At 43.1% G+C, this 25,126-nt stretch overlaps 3 protein-coding genes and 1 pseudogene across 3 annotated transcripts; all 4 read left to right on the forward strand.

The window, feature by feature from the left end:
- Positions 1–251: 251 nt before the first annotated feature.
- On the forward strand, positions 252–3,053 carry LOC136333510 (protocadherin beta-6-like). Its single transcript, XM_066272740.1, is given in 2 exon segments — positions 252–2,076; positions 2,078–3,053. Coding segments are annotated over 2 exon segments (2,385 nt in total). The 5' UTR covers positions 252–474; the 3' UTR covers positions 2,861–3,053.
- A 1,975-nt stretch (positions 3,054–5,028) lies between these two features.
- LOC136335595 (nibrin-like) lies at positions 5,029–9,955 on the forward strand (annotated as a pseudogene).
- A 3,079-nt stretch (positions 9,956–13,034) lies between these two features.
- On the forward strand, positions 13,035–16,297 carry LOC136333511 (protocadherin beta-7-like). Its single transcript, XM_066272741.1, has one exon. The coding sequence runs from the start codon at positions 13,198–13,200 to the stop codon at positions 15,580–15,582; it is 2,385 nt and encodes a 794-aa protein (XP_066128838.1). The 5' UTR covers positions 13,035–13,197; the 3' UTR covers positions 15,583–16,297.
- A 1,744-nt stretch (positions 16,298–18,041) lies between these two features.
- On the forward strand, positions 18,042–20,586 carry LOC136333512 (protocadherin beta-13-like). Its single transcript, XM_066272742.1, has one exon. It carries the CDS (start codon positions 18,190–18,192, stop codon positions 20,584–20,586), a length of 2,397 nt encoding a protein of 798 aa, XP_066128839.1. The 5' UTR covers positions 18,042–18,189.
- The last annotated feature ends 4,540 nt before the right edge of the window (positions 20,587–25,126 follow it).

Genomic DNA, 25,126 nt, shown 5'->3' on the forward strand with positions numbered 1-25,126 from the left:
CCACTGGGGAATTTGATTCAAGATCCGAAGAGGAGCCCAGATTTGACTTTAAAATCAACCCCAAGATTCCGAGGTAATCCTTTATACAAAAGGTTCGCACACTACAGTTTGAGAAACACTGACTCAACCTAAAAGTCGATATAATGCTCAGATTTTGGAAACGGTATTGACCTGCAAGCACCTCATGAAGTTATTAATTTGAACGCGTGGTGGCAGTGCAGGCTAAGAGAGGAAACCCAAGCCCTGCAGATTCGGTGGACGCCATTTCACTGATCAACTCAAGAAAGAAAAAAAAAAATACAGAACATATTTAAGTTAAAGCCAACGGAGACGTGTTCAGAAAGGCAGTCATCGCCAGACAAGTGGGAAGAACAAATTTGAAATTCTTTAGCAAAGACATTTCTGAGGGTCAACGGTGGACGCGGTGACTGGAAATAAAGGATTTTTCTTCTGGAATCAGACAAAACAATAGAGATGGTGGGAACAAAAGCACAGCGCAAGAAAAGGCAAGTGGCAACCTTCATTATATTGATGCTTTTGTGGGAGGTGGGTTCAGAGTCTATTCAGTACTCTGTATTGGAGGAGACAGAAAGTGGCACGTTTGTGGCAAACTTGACAAAGGACCTGGGACTCAGGACCGGAGAGCTGGCTGCACGGGGAGCCCGGGTTGTTTTCAAGGGGAACAAACAGCATTTGCAGCTAGACCCACAGACTTATGATTTGCTGCTAAATGAAAAACTGGACCGGGAGGAGCTGTGCGGCTCCACTGAGCCGTGTGTGCTACCTTTCCAGGTGCTACTGGAAGACCCCTTGCAATTTTTCCAGGCTGCCTTGCGAGTCAGAGATATAAATGACCACGCCCCAGAGTTCCCCGCCAGAGAAATGCCACTAAAAATATCAGAAATTACTATGCCAGGAAAGGTGTTTCCTTTGAAAATGGCACAGGATTTAGACGTGGGTAGCAACAGCCTGCAGAGCTACGTAATCAGCTCCAATCCTCACTTCCACGTTCTCACCCGCAATCGCAGCGACGGCAGAAAGTTCCCGGAGCTTGTGCTGGACAAAGCGCTGGACCGGGAGGAGCAGCCGGAGCTCAGGATAACCCTCACCGCGTTGGATGGTGGGTCTCCGCCCCTGTCAGGGACCACAGAGATTCAGATCCGGGTCTTGGACAGCAATGACAACGCCCCCGAATTTGCTCAGGAGCTCTATGAGGCGCAAATACCTGAAAACAGCTCCCTCGGCGCTCTGGTTGTCACCGTCTCAGCTAGAGATTTAGATGCAGGATCCTTTGGGGAGATAGCTTATGCCCTATTTCAAGTCGATGACGCTAACCAACCCTTTGAAATAAATGCAGTCACAGGTGAAATTCGACTGAGAATGTCATTGGATTTTGAGAAATTTCAATCTTATCACGTAGATGTTGAGGCCACAGACGGTGGGGGACTATCAGGAAAATGCGCTATAGTCATCAAGGTCCTGGACATGAATGACAATGCTCCCGAACTGACCGTGTCCTCACTCATCAGCCCCATCCCTGAAAACCTGCCAGACATGACAGTGGCAGTTTTCAGTGTATCAGATGCAGATTCTGGACATAATCAACAAGTTATGTGTTCTATAGAGAGCAATCTACCTTTTCTTCTAAGACCGTCGTTTGAGAATGTATACACCTTGATAACAGAAGGAGCGCTGGACAGAGAGAGACAGGCCGAGTACAACATCACCATCACAGTCACTGACATGGGGAACCCCAGATTGGAAACGAAGCACAACATAACCGTGCGGGTCTCTGACGTCAACGACAACGCCCCCGCCTTCACCCAAACCTCCTACACGCTCTTCATCCGCGAGAACAACAGCCCCGCCCTGCACATCGGCAGCGTCAGCGCCACTGACACAGACGCGGGCGCCAACGCCCAGGTCACCTACTCGCTGCTGCCGCCCCAGGACCCCAGCCTGCCCCTGGCCTCGCTGGTGTCCATCAACGCGGACAACGGACACCTGTTCGCCCTGAGGGCGCTGGATTTCGAGGCGCTGCAGGCGTTCGAGTTCCTCGTGGGCGCCACAGACCGCGGGGGCCCCGGCGCTGAGCAGCCAGGCGCTGGTGCGCGTGCAGGTGCTGGACGCCAACGACAACGCGCCCTTCGTGCTGTACCCGCCGCAGAACGGCTCGGCGCCCTGCACCGAGCTGGTGCCCCGGGCGGCCGAGCCCGGCTACCTGGTGAGCAAGGTGGTGGCGGTGGACGGCGACTCGGGCCAGAACGCCTGGCTGTCGTACCAGCTGCTCAAGGCCACGGAGCCCGGGCTGTTCGGCGTGTGGGCGCACAACGGCGAGGTGCGCACGGCCCGGCTGCTGAGCGAGCGCGACGCGGCCAAGCACCGGCTGCTGCTGCTGGTCAAGGACAACGGCGAGCCGCCGCGCTCGGCCAGCGTCACGCTGCACGTGCTGCTGGTGGACGGCTTCTCGCAGCCCTACCTGCCGCTGCCCGAAGCGGCGGCCGACGCGGCCCAGGCCGACCCGCTCACCGTCTACCTGGTCATCGCGTTGGCGTCGGTGTCGTCGCTCTTCCTGTTCTCGGTGCTGGCGTTCGTCGCGGTGCGGCTGTGCAGGCGGAGCAGGGCCGCCTGGGTGGGTGGCCGCTCGGTGCCTGAGGGCCACTTTCCGGGCCACCTGGTGGACGTCAGTGGCACGGGGACCCTGTCCCAGAGCTACCAGTATGAGGTGTGTCTCATGGGAGGCGCAGGGGCCAGAGAGTTCAAGTTCCTCAAACCGATTGTCTCCAACTTCTTGGGTGATGGGGCTGGTAGGGACACCCAAGAAGACTCTAACTTTAGAGGTAATTTTGGGTTCAATTAGAAATTTCTTCTTGACAAGATGTGAGAAATGATATTATTCACTAATGTATTTCCCAGCCCTTTCATTCACAGAGTTTGCTTATGCAGACATTTATAATTATTGTCGTATTTATTGTTACTGCAACCTGTTGAAGTATTTTACATTCTGAATGGCTAGGAATCTTGTGTTGTTTTGTATGTAAATAATGACTCATTCTTTTTATATTTAGTCACATGATTTGAACATATTCAATATGAAAAAGAAAGCAAATTAACATAATTAGTTGAGCCCATTATTATTAAGTCAACATCATTTTAAAATATTTTTATGAATTCATATAAGGATAAGTTAGCAGATAGGTAATAACAGTTTTATAACATGGACCTATAATAAATATCTATGTTCATCATTGAAACTACTAGATTTTCCTCTGATATAATAAGACAAAACAATATGAAACAATGGAATTTGCTTAAGCTTAGACAATTCCTATGAGGTTAAAAACAAGATTATTATATTTATATTAATGTAACTGCCTGCTTTAAAATGAGCAAATAGCCCTCGCTGGGTAGCTAAATTTAGAGTACCCTCCAATACTCCAAGGTGAGGACACAAAAAGAATAAACCAACCTGACCAGGCGGTAGCCCAGTGGATACAGCATTAGCCTTGGAAGCTGAGGATTTAAATTCGAAGCCCCAAGGTCTCTGGCTTGAAGTCCAAAGTTGCTGGTTGCTGGCAAAAGGTCATTAGCTCAGTAGGAGCCCCCTCCCCCCCCCCGCCCCATTGAGGCACATATGAGAAAGCAATCAATTAACAACTAAGGTGCCCTAACTATGAGTTGATTCTTCTCTCTACCTTCCTGTCTGTCCTGTCTGTCTGTCTCTCTCTCTCAAAAAAAATGTCAACCAATGATTGCCTAAGTAAGGAGAATAACAAATTGATGTTTCTCTCTTTTGCTTTCAAATCAATAAATAAAATATTTTTAAGTAAGCAGATAAACATTCTTACACTTTCACCCTCCTCTCCTCACCTTACTTTATATTTTGTTATATCTAGTTACCTTATCAATGTTTATAACATCTACAATGTATACATATTAAAAAGATAATTGCCATAATTCTTTAGATATTTTGTTTTAAAATTTTAATTCATCATACAATTATGCTTCATATTTTCAAATTTTATGCAAGTCTGGCTTACAGAGGTAACAACTTTTGAAGCATTTAACTGCTTTTTTCCCAAGATACTTTCATATTTCTAGATAATATGCTTATAAAGTGATTTCTCTCAAATTTTAGTTTTAGATATTATCCATTTATGTTTTTTCTTAAAGGGCGCAAACATAAACACACGCACACTTGCACATTTCCTCTCCCCCATCCTTTCTCATATCAATATCACAAAATTCTGTTTAGTGTTTATAAAAATATAATTTTGACTATGTATATATAGCTTACATTTGAACCTCGTGGTGTACTGAGATTTTTTTCTTTGCCTCAAGTAAATAATTGCCTCATTTTTCACTTTATTTTTCTGTGTACAGATTTTTAATTAATAATAGTTATATAAATTTATACATTATGAACTTATATAGACTCTAAAATCTAAAGCTCCTAATTGTATTATTAAACTTACCAAGAAATCTCTCAGTTCCATTATTTATTCTTGGAGCCATCCTGGAGCGATGCAGCCTCCTGCCAATTGTATACTATTTGCTCTGTAGACCTATTGCATAGCTGGCAATTTGGAACTCACTTTACCCTCCATCCTGGGAATCTCTTTTATCGCTCTTCTCTCTTTTGGTTTACTCCCTGAGTTACTGAAAAGTATTTGGTAATAAATTTATTGAGAATTTGCATAGTTGAAATTTTCAGATGTTATAAAATTAAACATTTTCTATTATTGAGTATGGGATTTAATCTAAAAATCATTTGCTGTGCCCTAGCCGGTTGGCTCAGTGGTAGTGTCAGCCCCGCATGTGGAAGTACCGGGTTTGATTCCTGTCAGGGCACACAGGAGAAGTGACCATCTGCTTCTCCACCACCCCCCCCTTTTTCTCTCTCATGCTCTCTCTCTCCCTCTCCCACAGTCATAGCTTGATTTGTTAGAGCGCATAGGCCCCAGGTGCTGAAGATGGGTCCAAGGAGCCTCCACCTCAGGTGTAAAAATAGCTCAGTTGTGAGTGAACATGGGCTTCAGAGAAGGGTTGCCGGTGAATCTTGGTCTGGGCTCATTTGTGAGTCTGTCTTTCTATCTCCCCTCCTCTGACTTGGAAAAGAAGAAAAGAAATCATTTGCTGCCAGTATTTTGAAGGCTTTCCTTGACTTGTCTTTCTGCTGTTTACTTGTCTCTGATCCTTCCTTTTTTGTCTTTATGGGTCCATTTCTTTTAAACCTCTGCTCTCTGTTGCCTGGATGAGGTTCAGGAGGGAATTGAGATAAGTTGGTGTGCTCAGACTAGAATGAAATGCAGTCTTTACTGTTAGTCATTTTATTGAAACTTCCCCAGACTGGAATCATTTATATTTTTCATGTCTTGGTTTGTTGGATTTCATCAGATGTAGTTCTTCAAAGAAAAATTTATAAGTGCTGTATTTCTTGAATTCTCACACACTTGAGAAGTACAATTCAAATGGATATAAAATTCATTAGTCAACTTTCACTTCCTCAGAGATGTGTTGACGTCAAGTATTTATTAGTCTTTCCATCATACTTTCTCTATATTTTTTTATATTTGGCTAAATTTCATCCTTAAGTAGGATTTTAAAATAAATATAAAGGCTAATGAAGTACTTTATGAATTCTTTCCTGTACGTTGCATTTTTATCTTTGTGCTTGAGCAACATCTTGGCTAGATATAAAATTATTGAACTTTGTAGACATTCCTATCATGTTCTGTGTACTGAATGTTGATGAGGATAAATATGAAGCCTGTTTGCTTTACCTGTAGGTGATTTGTTTTCTATCCTCAAATTTCATTATCATTTTCAGGCTATGTCTTGATTTTGATAATTTTTTATCACCTTTCCTCCTGGAACTCAATGTACCCTTTCAATCTGTTTCATGCAAATATTTTCAAGTGTGTCATTTATTTACTTTTTATTTATTTATATTTAGTAAGTATAATTGGTTTTTAAATCTGTCTGATACTTCCAATATATGAATTTTGTGTAGGCATATTTCTGCTACATTAGTTCTGATTCTTCTCATTCATGTTGTGTTTGTTTCTTTTACTTATATGGGTGATTACCTTAAATTTTTATTTGTAGGGTGTCCTCCAAGCTTAAGTTGCATGTTTCTTTCTTCAAAACATATATTCATTTGTTTCAGCCAGAATTCTAGAAACACTATCAGTAGGGACCACCACAAAACAAGTTTATGGATTGAGATTTCTTGCAACTCAATTTATGAATATTCAAAATACAAATACACATGAAGTCAAATTAGTAGGTACAATTTCCCAGGCATGGTTTCTTTTTCGCTTGTCTTCTTCTCTGCTTATTATTGAGATCCTTCTGTATAATTCCCTGGAGTTGAAGGGAAGGGTGAAACTTTCAATTAAGTTTCAGAGTAAATTATAAATAATTTAATATATTTAAGGTCACAACATAATTTAACTCTAATACACCATTCAATGGAAAATACTGGAAGATAACTATTAAAATGAGAGTGATCTGGCCACCCACACCAATGGGGTTCCTGAAGTGGTCTGACTGCCCAGGTGACAGTGGCCCCTGTGGTGGTTGGTTGTTGTGATCCAAACATGAAGAGACAGCAGGCACTCACTGTGTAAGAAGCTGAGAACTATACAGAATTTTGATGGGTGTTGAGGCCAGGTGTTGTTGGAAGGAAGAACTGTGGCATTCTCATTGAAAATAATCAGTCGCCCTGGCCGGTTGGCTCAGCGGTAGAGCGTCGGCCTAGCGTGCGGAGGACCCGGGTTCGATTCCCGGCCAGGGCACACAGGAGAAGCGCCCATTTGCTTCTCCACCCCTCCGCCGGCCTTCCTCTCTGTCTCTCTCTTCCCCTCCCGCAGCCAAGGCTCCATTGGAGCAAAGATGGCCCGGGCGCTGGGGATGGCTCTGTGGCCTCTGCCCCAGGCGCTAGAGTGGCTCTGGTCGCAACATGGCGACGCCCAGGATGGGCAAAGCATCGCCCCCTGCTGGGCAGAGCACCCCCCCATGGTGGGCGTGCCGGGTGGATCCCGGTCGGGCGCATGCGGGAGTCTGTCTGGCTGTCTCTCCCTGTTTCCAGCTTCAGAAAAATGCAAAAAAATAAAAAATAAATAAAAAAAAAGAAAATAATTAGTCACCCAGCTGAAGTGTTAACTTCCAACTTTTCCATAACCAGCTTAAGTCTAACATATGAAATCTTAAAAATGACAATAAAAGATAATTCTTCGGATAGCTCATTTGGTTAGAGCACTGTCCCAAAGTGCAAAGGTTGCCAGTTTGATCCCCAGTCTGGATACATACAGGAACAGATGTTCCTGTCTCTTTCCTGCTCTCTCCCTTCCCCTGTCTATAAATAAAATAAACATAAAAAAGATAATTCTTAGTATGGTACCTTTGTTAATTAAGAAAATATGCAGAATGGCCCTGGCCAGTTGGCTCAGTGGTAGAGCGTCGGCCTGGCGTGCAGAAGTCCCGGGTTCGATTCCCGGCCGGGGCACATAGGAGAAGTGCCCATCTGCTTCTCTACCCCTCCCCCTCTCCTTCCTCTCTGTCTCTCTCTTCCCCTCCTGCAGCTGAGGCTCCATTGGAGCAAAGATGGCCTGGGCGCTGGGGATGGCTCTATGGCCTCTGCCTCAGGCGCTAGAGTGGCTCTGGTCACAACGGAGCGATGCCCCAGATGGGCAGAGCATCGCCTCCTGGTGGGCAGAGCATCGCCGCCTGGTGGGCGTGCCGGGTGGATCCCGGTCGGGCTCATGCAGGAGTCTGACTGTCTCTCCCTGTTTCCAGCTTCAGAAAAAAAAAAAAGAAAATATGCAGAATGATGTTTGAAGACAGTGGCTAGTGTTACTTTTGGAGCATTCAGAGAGGAGTATAAAACTTTAGTTGCATGCTCTTCTTATTTAGATGTCTCTGGGAAAACTGCTTTAAATGAGGTCATATTGCATCTTGGAGAACCTATTGAAAACAATTTGACAGAAGAATTTACTCACATTGTCATGATATCAGTTACAGTATTGCTGAAACAATATGTGCAAACCCTGGCAGGACAGTCAGTTGGTTAGAGCATTGTCCCAAAATGCAGACATTGTCAGTTTGATCCCTGGTCAGGGCACATACAGAACAAATAGATGTTACTGTCTGTCTCTCACTAAAATCAATCAATAAATAAAAAGTTTTAAAAAAATTTTTGTACTCATTTGCAGATGTCCAATTGTAAAGCCAGAATATTTTACCTAATTTCTTAAAGCAGTTTAGTCCAAGAAACAGTTTCCACAAATTGAAAGTTTTTACCCACCTGTTGATGAACCAGCTATTAGAAGTTAAAATATATTGATCCGTCAAGATGACAGGGGGGAAAAAAACAGATCTTCAAAAGGAAAACGTTTGTATTTCTGAACATCAAGCAGCATAAAAAAATTAAGTTTAGCCATTGTGTTTGGAGGAGGAGATACCAGGCTGGTAACAGATGAAAATGAAGAAGATAGTTTCTGTTCAGCTCCTGGAACTTATGTTATTGATATAGGAATAACAAATTCACAGACCTTAATTTTTTACTCCCAGAAAAGAAAGTGGATTTATTCAATTATAAATATGCTCCAAAGACAGGGTCTTAGATTCCTGAAGCAGAAATTGGATTGGCATTTATTTTCATGACTATAGAGCCAGACAGTACAGGACTCAGGAAGATGACTCCAGGGCAGAGCCTTTCCCAAGGCTTGCCAAAGAGAAGCTCATGCCAAATGCCCCAGTGAACACTATGACATACATAGCTGACACAGAACCAGAGCAGGCAGACACATGTATGAATTTGAATGAGAGGCCAAAAGAAATACATATAAAGCTCCAGAATGGAACAAAAATCCAGGATGCAATCACAAGAAATATTTACTGTAAAAGAATCCCCCAAAATAAGCTCTGATAATACTGTGTTATCAAATACTCTGCTGAGGATGAAAATCCCAAACTATCAGCTTTCACCAAGGAGGATCCCAGGTGTAAACAGAAGTAGAGATTGGGCTTCCCAGCAACCACAGATCAGCTCCATCAGAAACTGCTTCCAGCCATCCACCAAAAAAAGGGAACAAGATGAAGAAAAACAAGAAATTTCAATTTCTTCATCTAAATCAGTAAGAATGGAAATGTCTTGTTGTCTTCTAGAACAAACACAACTTGCTACACCCTCTGTATGGAAAAATAAAGAGCAGCATCTATCTCAGAATGAGCCTGTGGAGGAAAACCAGATAACTCATTTACATATGTAGATTCAAAATCCACTGTGAAAAATTCTGCCGATAAATCTCTACAGAAAGACTAAGGTAATAAAAAAAAAAAAGGAAAATTTGAAAATTGATGATTTATCTATAGAAAATGAAGTATTGGAACAGTCATTCAAGAACACAAAACCAAAGTTAGATGTTGAAGTGAAAGTTTAAAAACAAGAAGAAGATGTCAATATTAGAAAAAAGCCAATATTGAATATAAAAGCCAATATTGAATATAAACGACTCTTTTAATGGTGAAACAATACCAGAAGGTAGCAAAATATTGCAAGAAAATAGAATTGAGAACAAATGTGAGCTCAAAAGAAGAATTACAACAGTCAGCTAAAGAAGAATTGTCTAACAAGGACAGGGTTCAGGATGATGGCAAGATGCTTCCAAGGAAGGTGTTACTGACTGAATTTAGATCTCGAGTGGTTAGTAACTCTGCCTGCAGAAATACTCTCAGTGTAAATAATGAATACGGGTGACTAAATAATTTCATGGAATTGATAAAGTTCATATTCCTGGAGCAGGAAAACTTCCACAGGTCATGGAATATCAGAGCTCATCACACTCAAAAGAATACAGAATTAAAAGAGTGGTTAAGGCAGGGAATGGAAATGCAAAATCAACATGCAAAGGAAGGGTCTTTTACTGATTCTCCTCAAATACAATCCTAATGTAAAAAAAGAAAAAGATGATAACTGAGGATCTTATAAAGAAGCCATGGGAAAAAACAGTTTCTTTCAAGCATTACTTTCTGTCTTCTCTGGGATATATGCATATAGTACATACAAGGGATTTAAGTTACAAACATTCTATGACCTGAATTGTTAAAATAAAATGCACAGCCCTGGCCAGTTGGCTCAGCGGTAGAGCGTCGGCCTGGCGTGCGGGGGACCCAGGTTCGATTCCCGGCCAGGGCACATAGGAGAAGTGCCCATTTACTTCTCCAACCCCCCTCCTTCCTCTCTGTCTCTCTCTTCCCCTCCCGCAGCCAAGGCTCCATTGGAGCAAAGATGGCCCGGGCGCTGGGGATGACTCCTTGGCCTCTGCCCCAGGCGCTAGAGTGGCTCTGGTTGCGGCAGAGCGACTCCCCGGAGGGGCAGAGCATCGCCCCCTGGTGGGCAGAGCTTCGCCCCTGGTGGGCGTGCTGGGTGGATCCCGGTCGGGTACATGCGGAAGTCTGTCTGACTGTCTCTCCCCTTTTCCAGCTTCAGAAAATTAAAAAAAAAATGCACAAAATTCCATTTTTTGTGTATGTCACAAAAACAATAAATAAAATGAGAGAGTAGTCTAAGAGAGAGGAAGTCAGAAGAAACAGAAAAAAGAGGATCCAAAACAGAAAGAGATGAAATGGATCTCCAAATGATATTGAAGAATGATTCCTGGATGATGGTTTGTGTCTCAAATACAGACCATCCAGTGCAAAGCTGTATGAGACAGGTATTTTGAAGAATATCATCAGCAATTCTCTCAACATATAATCAATTGGATAAAACTATTAAAGCCACAGAGTAAAGAAAATGGGAGAAATAAAATTTTAGAAACAGGAGATTCAACCACAGTGAAAGGCAAGGAGAATTCCAAGAATGCTAGCAAAGGAAAGTCTTGGAATGATAGCTGACAGCAGATGTAGACACCACCCAACCAATTTAAGGGAAAATTGGTATCTCAGAAGATATTGGAATGACCATGTGAAAAACTGTAATGAGAGGCAATTGAAAGTGTGGGAAGAATAAGTAATATATATAAAGAAAATCAAGTAAATGAAATGAAAAAGCACGGCAAACATTATCTTCAAAAAAGTGAGAAAGAAAATATAATTAGTACACAACAATGCTCTGAATGACACTGTGAGTGAAAGAGGCACTGAAGATCCTTGGAAGTGTACAAAAGCTGAAATCAAATCTAATGCAATAAAGAGTCAACTGATAATGTCTAAAATAAAGTAATTAAAATACAGATTAACAGCAAAAGAGAACTAAGAGTTAAAATCTGTCATGGTTAAATGCCATTATACCAACAACTTGAGAATTAAAAAGGTACAATTAAAAATAAACGTATGTCAGGCCTTGGCCGGTTGGCTCAGCGGTAGAGCGTCGGCCTGGCGTGCGGGGGACCCGGGTTCGATTCCCGACCAGGGCACATGGGAGAGGCGCCCATTTGCTTCTCCACCCCCCCTCCTTCCTCTCTGTCTCTCTCTTCCTCTCCCACAGCCAAGGCTCCATTGGAGCAAAGATGGCCCGGGCGCTGGGGATGGCTCCTTGGCCTCTGCCCCAGGCGCTGGAGTGGCTCTGGTCGCGGCAGAGCGATGCCCCGGAGTGGCAGAGCATCGCCCCCTGGTGGGCAGAGCGTCGCCCCTAGTGGGCGTGCCGGATGGGTCCCGGTCGGGCGCGTGCGGGAGTCTGTCTGACTGTCTCTCCCCGTTTCCAGCTTCAGAAAAATACAAAAAAATAAAAATAAAAATAAAGGTATGTCAAAATATATCAAAAATTATTTTAAAATATGAAAGAACAAAGATAAAAAAGAAAACTTTTTTAATCCAAAAAAGAATATTTACCCCAAATCATGATCAAACCATCAGAGTTAAAATTGAAATACTAGGAGCACTGCCACAAAGGTAAGAATGACCTACTTGCTATTGTTATTTTTAAGAGTATACATTGCACACCCTTGGAGATGCTAGCCATTGAAATTATATGTGGCCTGGCCGGTTAGCTCAGCGGTAGAGCGTCGGCCTGGCGTGCAGGGGACCCAGGTTCGATTCCCGGCCAGGGCACATAGGAGAAGTGCCCATTTGCTTCTCCAACCCCCCTCCTTCCTCTCTCTTCCCCTCCTGCAGCCAAGGCTCCATTGGAGCAAAAGATGGCCTGGGTGCTGGGGATGGCTCCTTGGCCTCTGCCCCAGGCGCTAGAGTGGGGCAGAGCAACGCCTCGGAGGGGCAGAGCATCGCCCCCTGGTGGGCAGAGCGTCGTCCCTGGTGGGCGTGCCGGGTGGGTCCCGGTGGGGCGCGTGCGGGAGTCTGTCTGACTGTCTCTCCCCGTTTCCAGCTTCAGAAAAATACAAAAAAAAGAAAAGAAAAGAAATTATATGTGAACAGTAAATAATATTATTACTTATAGCAGGTGAGGGTTAGGGGACAGAAAGTATTCCAGAAAGTATCATGGGTAAAGAGTGAAGACCTTGAAACCAGAAGGATTATTTAATTCACAAGAAACTGAAAAAAAAAGAGGCCTGTTACTTTGTAGTATGAACAGCATTATTGTCAAACAGTTAACAAATAATTTAAAGGTTAACTTTTGATGAAGCTTCATTTTTTAATATAGTCTTTACTATCCATTTAAAAAACAGGAGTCTTTTTCTTTTCTTTTCTTTTCTTTTTTTATTTTATTTTTTTTAGGATTTACTCCTGGTAGGGATTCAGAGTTCAAGTGCATAGCACTAGATTAAGGAGAACAGATGGTTTATTTTTCTACGAATCCACATGATAAAAGGGGAGGATGATGTAAGCGCTTACTAGCATTGCTGTGACCATTTGAGGGGTGAAAAATGTAATGAAACAGCAGAGACCCTGAAGAACATAAAACCACTCCAGCAACTATTCTTTTAATCCGCCATCTTTTTGTTCTATTCTTTAAAACGGGAATAACATCCACAAAACGCAAGGTGGCGCTGCTGGCTAAAAAGAGAAAGGAAAAATAAAATACACAAAGGATGTTGCAGATTCCAGTGTTAGGAGATCTGGCCAGACAGAAAGGTACAGTAAAGAAAACCGTGTTGACAGGATTTGGGGAAAAGTAGGGATACCTCCCTACAAGCATTGCTATTATAAGCTCATTTCTAAGGATTCGGTTGCTGCCATTTCTGAAAACTGCTTGGGGCCGAGTGAAAGTAGTTTTGAAAGACTGATAAAAAGAAGATGGAGGACAGAGTGAAGCGTGCGATGCAGAAAAGGCAAGTCCTACTTCTTTGTCTATTTCTGGGAGTGTCTTGGGCTGGCGCGGAACCGCGTCGGTATTTTGTGGCTGAGGAAACCGAGAGAGGCACCTTTCTGGCCAACCTAGCAAATGACCTAGGATTGGGGGTGGGGGAACTGTCAGCTCGGGGACCTAGACTTGTTTCAGATCAGGACATACGCTTTTTATTACTCAATCCGCTTACTGGTGATTTACTTCTAAATGAGAAATTAGATCGAGAGGAACTGTGCGGCCCCACAGAGCCCTGCCTGCTGCCCTTTCAGTTGTTACTTGAAAAGCCTTTTCAGATTTTCCGTGCTGAACTATGCGTCAGAGACATCAATGATCATTCTCCAGTGTTTCTAGATAGAGTGATTCCCTTGAAAATATTAGAAAACACCACTCCAGGGGCGGCATTTCTCCTAGAAAGGGCACAGGATTCAGACGTTGGAACCAACAACTTGAGAAACTACACCATCAGCGCCAATGCCTATTTCCATATTAATGTGCATGATAGTGGGGAGGGGAATATCTATCCCGAATTAGTGCTGGATCGAGTGCTAGATCGCGAAGAGGTGCCTGAGCTCAGTTTAACCCTCACCGCCTTGGATGGTGGCTCTCCGCCCAGATCCGGGACCGCCATGGTACGCATCCTCATTTTGGACATAAATGACAACGTCCCCGAATTTGTACAGTCTCTTTACAAGGTGCAGGTGCCGGAGAACAGCCCTGTTGGCTCCCTGATTGTCACCGTGTCAGCTAGGGATTTAGACACAGGAAGTAATGGGGAAATAGTTTATGCATTCTTTTATGCCACTGAAAGAATTCTCAAAACGTTTCAAATCAATTCAACAACTGGCCATCTTTATCTTAAAGCCGAATTAAACTATGAGGAAATGCAAACTTACACATTAACTATTCAGGCCAAAGACGGCGGAGGGCTTTCTGGAAAATGTACCGTGGTGGTGCATGTAACAGATATAAATGATAATCCACCGGAACTGCTCATGTCATCACTTACTAGCTCAATTGCAGAAAACTCAGTTGAGACTATTGTAGCTGTTTTTAGGATTAGAGACAAAGATTCAGGTAACAATGCAAAGATGGTGTGCTCCATCCAAGATGATCTCCCCTTCGTCCTGAAGCCATCAGTAGAGAATTTCTACACCCTGGTAACAGAGAGACCGCTGGACAGAGAGAGCAGAGCCGAGTACAACATCACCATCACTGTCACCGACTTGGGGACGCCCCGACTAAAAACTGAGTATCAGATAACCGTGCAGATCTCAGACGTCAACGACAACGCCCCCGCCTTCACCCAAACCTCCTACACGCTCTTCATCCGCGAGAACAACAGCCCCGCCCTGCACATCGGCAGCGTCAGCGCCACTGACACAGACGCGGGCGCCAACGCCCAGGTCACCTACTCGCTGCTGCCGCCCCAGGACCCCAGCCTGCCCCTGGCCTCGCTGGTGTCCATCAACGCGGACAACGGACACCTGTTCGCCCTGAGGGCGCTGGATTTCGAGGCTCTGCAGGCGTTCGAGTTCCTCGTGGGCGCCACAGACCGCGGGGCCCCGGCGCTGAGCAGCCAGGCGCTGGTGCGCGTGCAGGTGCTGGACGCCAACGACAACGCGCCCTTCGTGCTGTACCCGCCGCAGAACGGCTCGGCGCCCTGCACCGAGCTGGTGCCCCGGGCGGCCGAGCCCGGCTACCTGGTGAGCAAGGTGGTGGCGGTGGACGGCGACTCGGGCCAGAACGCCTGGCTGTCGTACCAGCTGCTCAAGGCCACGGAGCCCGGGCTGTTCGGCGTGTGGGCGCACAACGGCGAGGTGCGCACGGCCCGGCTGCTGAGCGAGCGCGACGCGGCCAAGCACCGGCTGCTGCTGCTGGTCAAGGACAACGGCGAGCCGCCGCGCTCGGCCAGCGTCACGCTGCACGTGCTGCTGGTGGACGGCTTCTCGCAGCCCTACCTGCCGCTGCCCGAAGCGGCGGCCGACGCGGCCCAGGCCGACCCGCTCACCGTCTACCTGGTCATCGCGTTGGCGTCGGTGTCGTCGCTCTTCCTGTTCTCGGTGCTGGCGTTCGTCGCGGGGCGGCTGTGCAGGCGGAGCAGGGCCGCCTGGGTGGGTGGCTGCTCGGTGCCCGAGGACCACTTTCCCGGCCACCTGGTGGATGTCGGCGGCACGGGAACCCTGTCCCAGAGCTACCAGTATGAGGTGTGTCTGAGGGGTGGTTCAGGGACCACCAGCGAGGTCAAGTTTCTGAAGCCAATTATTTCTAATCTGCAGTCCCAGGACACAGAGAAGGAAGAATACCCTGCATTTCGGAATAATTTGGATTTCTGATAAATAATGAAAAATAAATGCGATTACTGTGTGCATATATTCATCAGAATTTTATTCCTTGTTACCTGTAGAGAACTGCTTTCACATTATTTCAAGTATTCTTAACATCACAGAATAAATTATTTTACACAGAAAATTATTTAGCTTTAGCCCGAAGAACCCTCCACAAAGCATGAAAGATGTGTCTATTTTCTCTAAAAATTATGCATTTGCAGTCTATTTATTACATGACAAATCTTTCTTGAGATGTTATAAATTAATTTTTGTTGTCTTCAAACTTTATTGCTTTTTTATTTTTTGAGTTGATTTTAGTGCTGTAGATGTATACCTACCCTAAGTTTTAGAAGCACAGCTTTTACAGTATCTTCTAAACCTAAAGCGTTTTTAAAAGTTCTTACAGCCCTGGCCAGAGAGCTCGGTTGGTTAGAGCATTGTGCAGATATGCAGAGATTACGGGTCCCCTGTCAGGGCACATTGAGGAACAAATTGATGTTCACATCATATACTATTTTAACACTTAATCTTAGATGTAAACCTATAAGGAGAGGTATTTTTTAAGTGAGCATATTCATGGAGGTTTAGTGAATTTGTTAATATCACCAACTGATAATAGACAGAGCTGAATATCTTTTCTAGATTTTTCTGTCACTGAGTATAAACCAATAATCCAGCTTTTCTGAATTATTTATTTATTATTATTAAAGCTCTTATCTAACAAATCAAAACCAAAAAAATTAAAAGATCAATTTATGCTGTGCTTTTTTTTCACAGAAAAGATTAATGAACCTGAACAGAAACATTACATCATTTTTATTTGTTTGTTTATTAACCTCCTTACATTATCGTAATATTTCTACAGTAGTTTTTACTTACTTTTAAAAACACATTTTCTGATTTAATTTGAAAGTTTACTTTTTTAAAGCTGTATTCAATATACTGTATCGCTAAATCAGGAAAGTATAAGAAAAAGAATAGTATTAAATATGTAATATTAAAAAGAAACAAATGATAATTAAATTATTTAGAGATGCTAGGGAGATAATAAGAAGCTTTGTCTGTAATAATCTGTAACTGCTTAACATTAACCAGATAATTTTAGCATAGCTGTATTCTGAATATATTATGAATTACTCTAGTAACTCTTAAAATAGTACTATTACTGGGTGTTACTAATGGGGTATAGTGTAAGGACAAAAAAAAAGCAGTAGAATTCTATATTGTTTTCATAGTGTCAGGATAAAATTAATTAGTTTTATTTTTTAAAAGAAATCAATGACATGGAAAAGGACGGGAGGTAATTTTCCACAGTGAAATAAATGCACTTTGTACTGAATCTTGTTGGGATCTTGATTTAAACAACTGTGAAAGAAATGGAGAAAATTTTAATATACATGTGTATGAAATAATTTAACCTAATCTCTTAGGTATGACATAGCATTGTAGTTGTTTTTTAGTTCATTTATAGTTAGAAGAGCATAATGAGTTATTTATGGGTGAAATTTAGTTTGTCTGGGATGTAAGAATGTTAAGGAGATAAACAATACGGCAAAATATTTATAATTGTTGAAGCTAGTTATGAGTACCTGAGTGTTCATCATACTATTCTTCTTTATGGAGTTTTAATTTTTTCAAAATAAAAGGTTTTGTTTCAAAATGATACTGTAAGAAAAGCAGCAAACAAAAATAGAAAATCTTTCTGAATACAGAATCACCACTGCTGTCAAGATTATACCTCTATTAGTCAAATGCTCCCACCTTTCCTTGTGTCTTTAACATGATAACTACTATCTGAACTAATTCTGCTCATGCATTCTTCTGCCACACACATATTGAGTGTTTTTCTAGTCATAATGGACTCATGCAAACTCGGTTACCCGGTGGCATCAAATTACATGTCTGATGCATGTGTGTGTTTATAAAGTTAATCTATCTCTGCCTCAATGTCCTCATCTCTATGGGGGGTACTCACAGCAGCCCTATGTAATAAGTACTATTATACTCTCCACCTTACAGATAAGAAAACTGAGGCAGAGGTTCAATACTTTTCCCAAGGTTCATGGCAACAAAAGCATATTCTGAAATTTTCTATGTTATTTCAATTATATGTTTTAATTTTTTTTTGCATGTATTCTTTCTTCTCAGCCAGGCTATTACATACATATTTTCTTTTTGCTCCAAACTCAGCACTAGTAAAGGTAAGAAGCCCCTACTAATGCCATTTTTCATGTGGTCCTCGGACTATTATCTGCACTGTAAGGTCTAGCGATAATAAAGTTATTGTTATAACCTGTACAATCTGGCAAGAATTAGAAATAGTGAATTCATTTTTATCCCGGAAAATGTGAGATCCTGTTAGGACGCGTGGTGGCGCTGCAGGATAAGAAGGTACAAACCGGAACTGCAACGGCGGCTCCATTAACAGGCAAAACTTACCAGCAGAGCTTGCAAGCCCACGGGAAGCTCGGGTGTCACAGAATAATTGGGTCCTCTAAAAAGGACTAATCACTGGGACGTTTTTGAGGTATCCCGTGCTATTATTACAGTCTCAGATACCGAGTTCTTCAGAGCTCAGCGGAACCAGCCTCACTAGAGGCTGTACCAAGAACAATGGAGGCCAGCAGGATGCTCATTTGCAAACAAAGGCAAGTCCTTTACTTCTTTATTTTCTTGGGCTTATCTCAGGCGAGCACTGAACCTAGGCGCTATTCTGTAGTGGAGGAAACTGAGGGAAGCTCTTTTGTAACCAATTTACCAAAGGATCTGGGTCTGGGACAGAGGGAACTCACCAGGCGAGGAGCTAGGGTCACTTCCAAAGGGAACAAACTGCATATGCAGATCGATCAGGAGACAGGGGATTTGTTGCTAAATGAGAAACTGGACCGCGAGGAACTATGTGGTCACACAGAGCCCTGTGTGCTGCGTTTTCAGGTGTTGCTAGAGAATCCCTTAGAGTTTTTTCAAGCTGAGATACAAGTAATAGATATAAATGACCATGCTCCGGTATTCGTGGAAAGAGATATGGTGCTAAAAATATCAGAGAGCAGTCCTACTGGGACTGCACTTCCTCTGAAGAACGCTCAGGACCTAGATGTAGGCCAAAATAATATTGAGACCTATATAATCAGTCCCAACTCCTATTTTCACGTCCTCACCCGCAAACGCAGCGATGGCAGAAAATATCCCGAACTGGTGCTGAACAAAGCATTGGATCGTGAGGAGGAACCTGAGCTCAGGTTAACCCTCACAGCGCTGGATGGTGGCTCTCCACCCCTGTCTGGCACTGCTCAAATCTACATCGAAGTTGTGGACATCAACGATAATGCCCCTGAATTTGAACAGCCGTTCTATAGAGTACAGATCCCTGAGGACAGTCCCATAGGTTTCCTGATTGTCAAGGTCTCTGCTACGGATGTAGACACAGGAGCCAATGGCGAGATTTCCTATTCACTTTTCCAAGCTTCAGAGGAGATTAGAAAAACCTTTGAACTCAATCCCATTACAGGAGATATTCGACTGAAAAAACAACTTGATTTCGAAGATATTCAGTCCTATGAGGTCAATATCGAGGCCAAAGATGCTGGAAGCTTGTCTGGAAAATGCACTGTTCTGACTCAAGTCATGGATGTGAACGACAATGCCCCAGAAGTGACCATGTCCGCACTTACCAGGCAGATCCCTGAGAATTCCCCTGAGACAGTGGTTGCAGTGTTCAGTGTTTCAGATCTGGATTCTGAAGATAATGGTAAAATGAGTTGCTCCATTCAGGACAACCTACCTTTTTTTCTAAAATCTTCCTTGAAAAATTTTTACACTCTAGTCACAGAAAAACCGATGGATAGAGAGACCAGAGCAGAGTACAACATCACTATTACTGTTACTGACATGGGGACACCCAGACTGAAAACCCAGCACAACATAACCGTGCTGGTGTCAGACGTCAACGACAACGCCCCCGTCTTCACCCAAACCTCCTACACCTTTTTCATTCGTGAGAACAACAGCCCCGCCCTGCACATCGGCAGCGTCAGCGCCACTGACACAGACGCGGGCGCCAACGCCCAGGTCACCTACTCGCTGCTGCCGCCCCAGGACCCCAGCCTGCCCCTGGCCTCGCTGGTGTCCATCAACGCGGACAACGGACACCTGTTCGCCCTGAGGGCGCTGGATTTCGAGGCGCTGCAGGCGTTCGAGTTCCTCGTGGGCGCCACAGACCGCGGGGCCCCGGCGCTGAGCAGCCAGGCGCTGGTGCGCGTGCAGGTGCTGGACGCCAACGACAACGCGCCCTTCGTGCTGTACCCGCCGCAGAACGGCTCGGCGCCCTGCACCGAGCTGGTGCCCCGGGCGGCCGAGCCCGGCTACCTGGTGAGCAAGGTGGTGGCGGTGGACGGCGACTCGGGCCAGAACGCCTGGCTGTCGTACCAGCTGCTCAAGGCCACGGAGCCCGGGCTGTTCGGCGTGTGGGCGCACAACGGCGAGGTGCGCACGGCCCGGCTGCTGAGCGAGCGCGACGCGGCCAAGCACCGGCTGCTGCTGCTGGTCAAGGACAACGGCGAGCCGCCGCGCTCGGCCAGCGTCACGCTGCACGTGCTGCTGGTGGACGGCTTCTCGCAGCCCTACCTGCCGCTGCCCGAAGCGGCGGCCGACGCGGCCCAGGCCGACCCGCTCACCGTCTACCTGGTCATCGCGTTGGCGTCGGTGTCGTCGCTCTTCCTGTTCTCGGTGCTGGCGTTCATCGCGGGGCGGCTGTGCAGGCGGAGCAGGGCCGCCTGGGTGGGTGGCTGCTCGGTGCCCGAGGGCCACTTTCCGGGCCACCTGGTGGACATTAGTGGCACGGGGACCCTATCTCAGAGCTACCAGTATGAGGTGTGTCTGATGGGAGGTACTGGGACAGAGGAGTTTAAATTTATGAAGCCAATTATCCCCAATCTTCCCGTCCGTGACACTGGTAGAAATGTGGGAAAAAATGAGAACTTTAGGAATAGCTTTGGATTCAACATCCAATAATTTTTTTAAGTTTTAAACATTTAACCTTTTATTATTCTTTTATTATTCTTGGAAAACTGGGGATATTGTAGTGTGTCTGACTACACACTACTGTTTCAGGGACCAGTGAGTTAAAGTTTTAAAACCAATTATTCCTAATCTCACATACTAGAGCATGGGGAGTAAAGTGGGAAAAAAATCTCTCCTTCTAGAATATCTTTAGAATTTAACTATTGATAGGAACTTATTTAATAAAGACAATATATTGGGAGTCTCTAATGGGAGACTCAGGGACAAGCGAGTTCAAGTTTCTGAAGCCTATAATGTCCAATTCCCGGGCCCATTACCCTCGTCCAGAAATAGAAGAAAACCCCAACTTTAGGAATGACTTCAGCTTTAATATTCAGTGACAATAATTGTTTATGTTATTCAAAAATATTTTAAATTGGTAAGTTTAAGGTGATGGTTTTTCTGGCAACCTATTATGAACGTTTAAATCACACTAAGCTTTTTTACAAACTGTCTCTTATTATTCCTTTGTTTTAAAGAATGGTATCTTATCTTTTCTTCATTGCTGTGAGAGATGAGTGGTCCTATTTCTTGCCTCTCAAAAGACTGATGAAGTCAATAGTTGTAAAGAAAAAAATCTTTGATCCTGAATAGCTTATGGATGTGTTAGGAAAAAAATAGTAGGAAGTAAATTCTTAAAAAAAAAATTCTATAGAATTGATTGTGTCTCTTAAGATTTTTATTTTTTAATTAGTTTTTAAACTGTTAGGTATCTAAGAGCAGTAGTGCACTAACACTCACGGAGAAGTATGCCTAACCAGGAAGAATAGCCCTGGTGCCAGGAGAATTTGGCTCTTGCTTTATTCTTCTCTCCCAGTACTACTTATCTTTGATACTGTTTCCTCTTACAATTTCATGCTAATTGTGCTTCCTTTCATTAATATGTCAGTGTTAGTTTTAATGTAATTGTTTTAATTGCTTTCTATTTAGCTTTATTGATATTCAAAGGAGGGGGGAAGCTACATGGTGTTTATCCAGTAAGATGAAACAGCAGAGCAGTGAAACTGGCTTTTCCTATTTAAGAAACATTGAGCACCTGTGCTCAATGCAGTGGCCAGCCAATATTCATTCATTTTTTTCTACTTTCTAACAGATCCCAAATTTTATTGAGGGCATTAGTCTGTTTATTCAGAAGAATACATTTTGCCAATCTCTTGGCAGTTAGAATGGAGCACCTGACTAGGTTTTAGCCAATGAGATGTATATACAAGTGGTGTAGAAGAACTTCCAAGAAAACTATTTAAAGGGAGATGATTCATCTAGGAAGGGGTCCTTTTTGTTCTTTTCCAACTAGTCATTGCTACTTAGAGTGTGTAAGTTATGGTTGGAACAAAGTCAGCTGTGTTGGGCTTTAAAGAACAGTAAGAATGGAAATAATGGCTAAAGACAGTGAGTATGGAATAAACTTTAAGGAGATGTGGGTCCCTGATGATCAAGAAGTCAGTATGTCATCTCTGGATTGACTGCTTCTAAATATTTTTACTTGAGAAATTAAGAAACTTCTATCTTATTTAAGCTATCATAATTTCAGTTTTGTTGTACCTCCAGTAAAATCCAATCTTAATCCTTTAACATTACGGTTTTTCATTAAGATGTTACATAATTAGTAAACCACACAGATCTCAACTGTATAGTATGAGCTAATGAATCTGTTTTAAGCTTTTGTTTTTTGATTTCTAATTTAATTAAGAGTAATGTACAGGGTGCTTTACATTAAGTATCTTTTTAACCTTCTGCCAAACCTATGAGAGTTGGTATATCATTCCCTTCTTTTACATATGAGAAACTGAAGCTAAGAAAGGTTAAGTAGCATGCTCTCAAATCAGAGTAGTAAAAGGAATTTTTTTAAAAATCCTTTTTTTCAATTTTTCTTTTATTAATTTTTTAGAGAGGAGAGAGAGTGAGAGAGAGAGAGAAGGGGGAGAGAGGAGCAGGAAGCATCAACTCCCCTATGTGCCTTGACCAGGCAAGCCCAGGGTTTTGAACCGGCGACCTCAGCGTTCCAGGTCGATGCTTTATCCATTGCGCCACCACAGGTCAGGCGTAAAAGGAATTTTTTGAGACATATTCTAAGTCTACTTTAGTTGAGTGCCCCACTTCTTAACTCATGTGCTATAATGGCAGGTGTTAACTGGTAGCATTGTCTTCCTAAGCAAGGAAGTGAAATCCATCTATTCCATGAATTACATTTCTATGTAGAAATGTAACTTTGGGTCTGTAGTTTGTATTTGTTTCTATACCAATGGCCACACCACCCTGAACAAATAAACTGAAAGTTCTTATAGAAGCACTGACCTATCTAAGCTCAGTCAGGCACCACAATTGGTCTTTATTATAAATGAATCAGTCCAAATATCTTCCTGTACATTCTTAAGATATTACACTTATTGTAAAAATGAATGCCCTGAATTGGGAGTAGAATTATCCTATGGTTGTATTTCTTTCATTTCTTATATTATCCCTTCAGTATTTTTCTGTCACCCCTGAAATATATTTTCATTTCCTCTTGAAAGTTGAAACTTGCTTTGGAAATCTCTTATTCAAACTAAATATACTATATTTATTTTAGCACACCATTTTTTAAAAAAAGTTGTATTCTGGTATTAATCCTAATAAATAATTTTAGAAAATTATACACAACTTTGTGGAGGAATTTTATCACTAAATAATTTAGAGATATTTAAATTTTAATAAGAAATATAGGTAGGTTCCAGTTATTTCCTTTTTTTATTTTTAAGGCTTTTTTTTTAAGATTTTTATTTATTTTTTATTCATTATAGAGAGGGGGGAGAGAGAGAGAGAGAGAGAGAGAGAGAGAAGGGGGGAGGAGCTGGAAGCATCAACTCCCATATGTGCCTTGACCAGGCAAGCCCAGGGTTTTGAACCGGCAACCTCAGCGTTTCCAGGTTGACGCTTTATCCACTGCGCCACCACAGGTCAGGCCAGTTATTTCCTTTTAACATTAACCATATGTTGTTGACAACTCCTCTTTAAAAGTATGCTGAAGAAAGATGTCAGGGGCTACCAACAAATTTATTTTAAAGAATGGTTCACCAGAACTATACTAGACACTGTCCATCATTTTATTGGCGATAATACTATTCTTGTGTATTGATGAAATTTTGTTGACTCAGCTGATGGGTGCATGAGAATCTATGCTTGTGTTATGTACTAGGTTTCTCTTGCTGCTATAAAAAATGACCAGTTACTTGAAACAATAAAAATATATTATCTTACAGCTCTATGGGCCACATTTTAAGTTTAGGTCTTACTGGGCTAAAATCAAGGTATCAGGAGGCATGCATTTCTTTCTGGTGGCCCTAGAGGAGAAACCATTTCTTCATCTTTCCTACCTTCTAGGTGCTGCCTACTTCACTTACTAATATCCCACTATTCCATCTTCAAGGCTGGCAGCATTGTATCTCTTTCACTATTCTTTTGTAGCCATATCTCCCTTTGAGCATAGCCAGGAAAGGTTCTGTCCCACCCAGATAATCCAGGATGACTTTCCCTTTACAATGGTGGTCCCCCACCCCTGGGACGCGGTCCGCAGAGAAAGAATAAATAACTTACATTATTTCCATTTTATTTATATTTAAGTCTGAACAATGTTTTATTTTTTAAAAATGACCAGATTCCCTCTGTTACATCCATCTAAGACTCACTCTTGATGCTGGTCTCGGTCATGTGATACGTTACTGCTAAAATTAAACCCATAAACTAGCAAAATGAGTGAGAAACAAAATTTCATGAAAAGTTTTTTTTTTTTGCCAAGTGGAAAAGGGCCAGTGAGGAGACAGAAGAACCTATGACCTCAAAGAAAAAGAAGGCTTCATTTAACAGACAATACCAGGAGTCCTACTTGACTTATGGATTTATTGCAACTGGTGATTCTTGCACAGCAGTGCTGCTCTGCATAATATGTGACAACCGGCAAGTTGTCATGAGGCAATGAAGCCTTCGAAACTGCTTCAGCACTTGGAGACCAAGCACCCTATTTTAAAAGACAAACCTTCTGAGTATTTCGAAAGAAAAAAGCATGAACAAGAAGGACAGAAACAATTACTGGTGGCCACTACATCAGTAAATGCGAGTGCACTGGGAGCATCATACTTGGTGGCTAATTGTATTGCTAAGGCTAAGAAGCCATTCACCATTGGTGAAGAATTGATCCTTCCAGCCACTAAAGACATTTGTTGTGAACTTCTAGGAGAGGCTGCGGTTAAAAAGATAGCACAGATGCCTCTTTCGGCTACCACCGTCACAGGGTGCATTGAGGAAATAGCAGAGGACATTGAATCACAATTGTTGGAAAGGATTAATAAATCACTGTGGTATGCTCTCCAGGTTGATAAATCTACAGATATTGGCAACAAGGCAATGCTACTTGTTTACATGCATTATCTTTATCAAGAGGTTGTGCATGAGGATATGTTATGTGCACTATCATTGCCAACCAAAACCACAGCCGCAGAACTATTTAAATCGCTGG

Source organism: Saccopteryx bilineata, chromosome 4, assembly GCF_036850765.1.
Source record: "Saccopteryx bilineata isolate mSacBil1 chromosome 4, mSacBil1_pri_phased_curated, whole genome shotgun sequence".
NCBI classification, from domain to species: Eukaryota; Metazoa; Chordata; class Mammalia; order Chiroptera; family Emballonuridae; genus Saccopteryx; species Saccopteryx bilineata.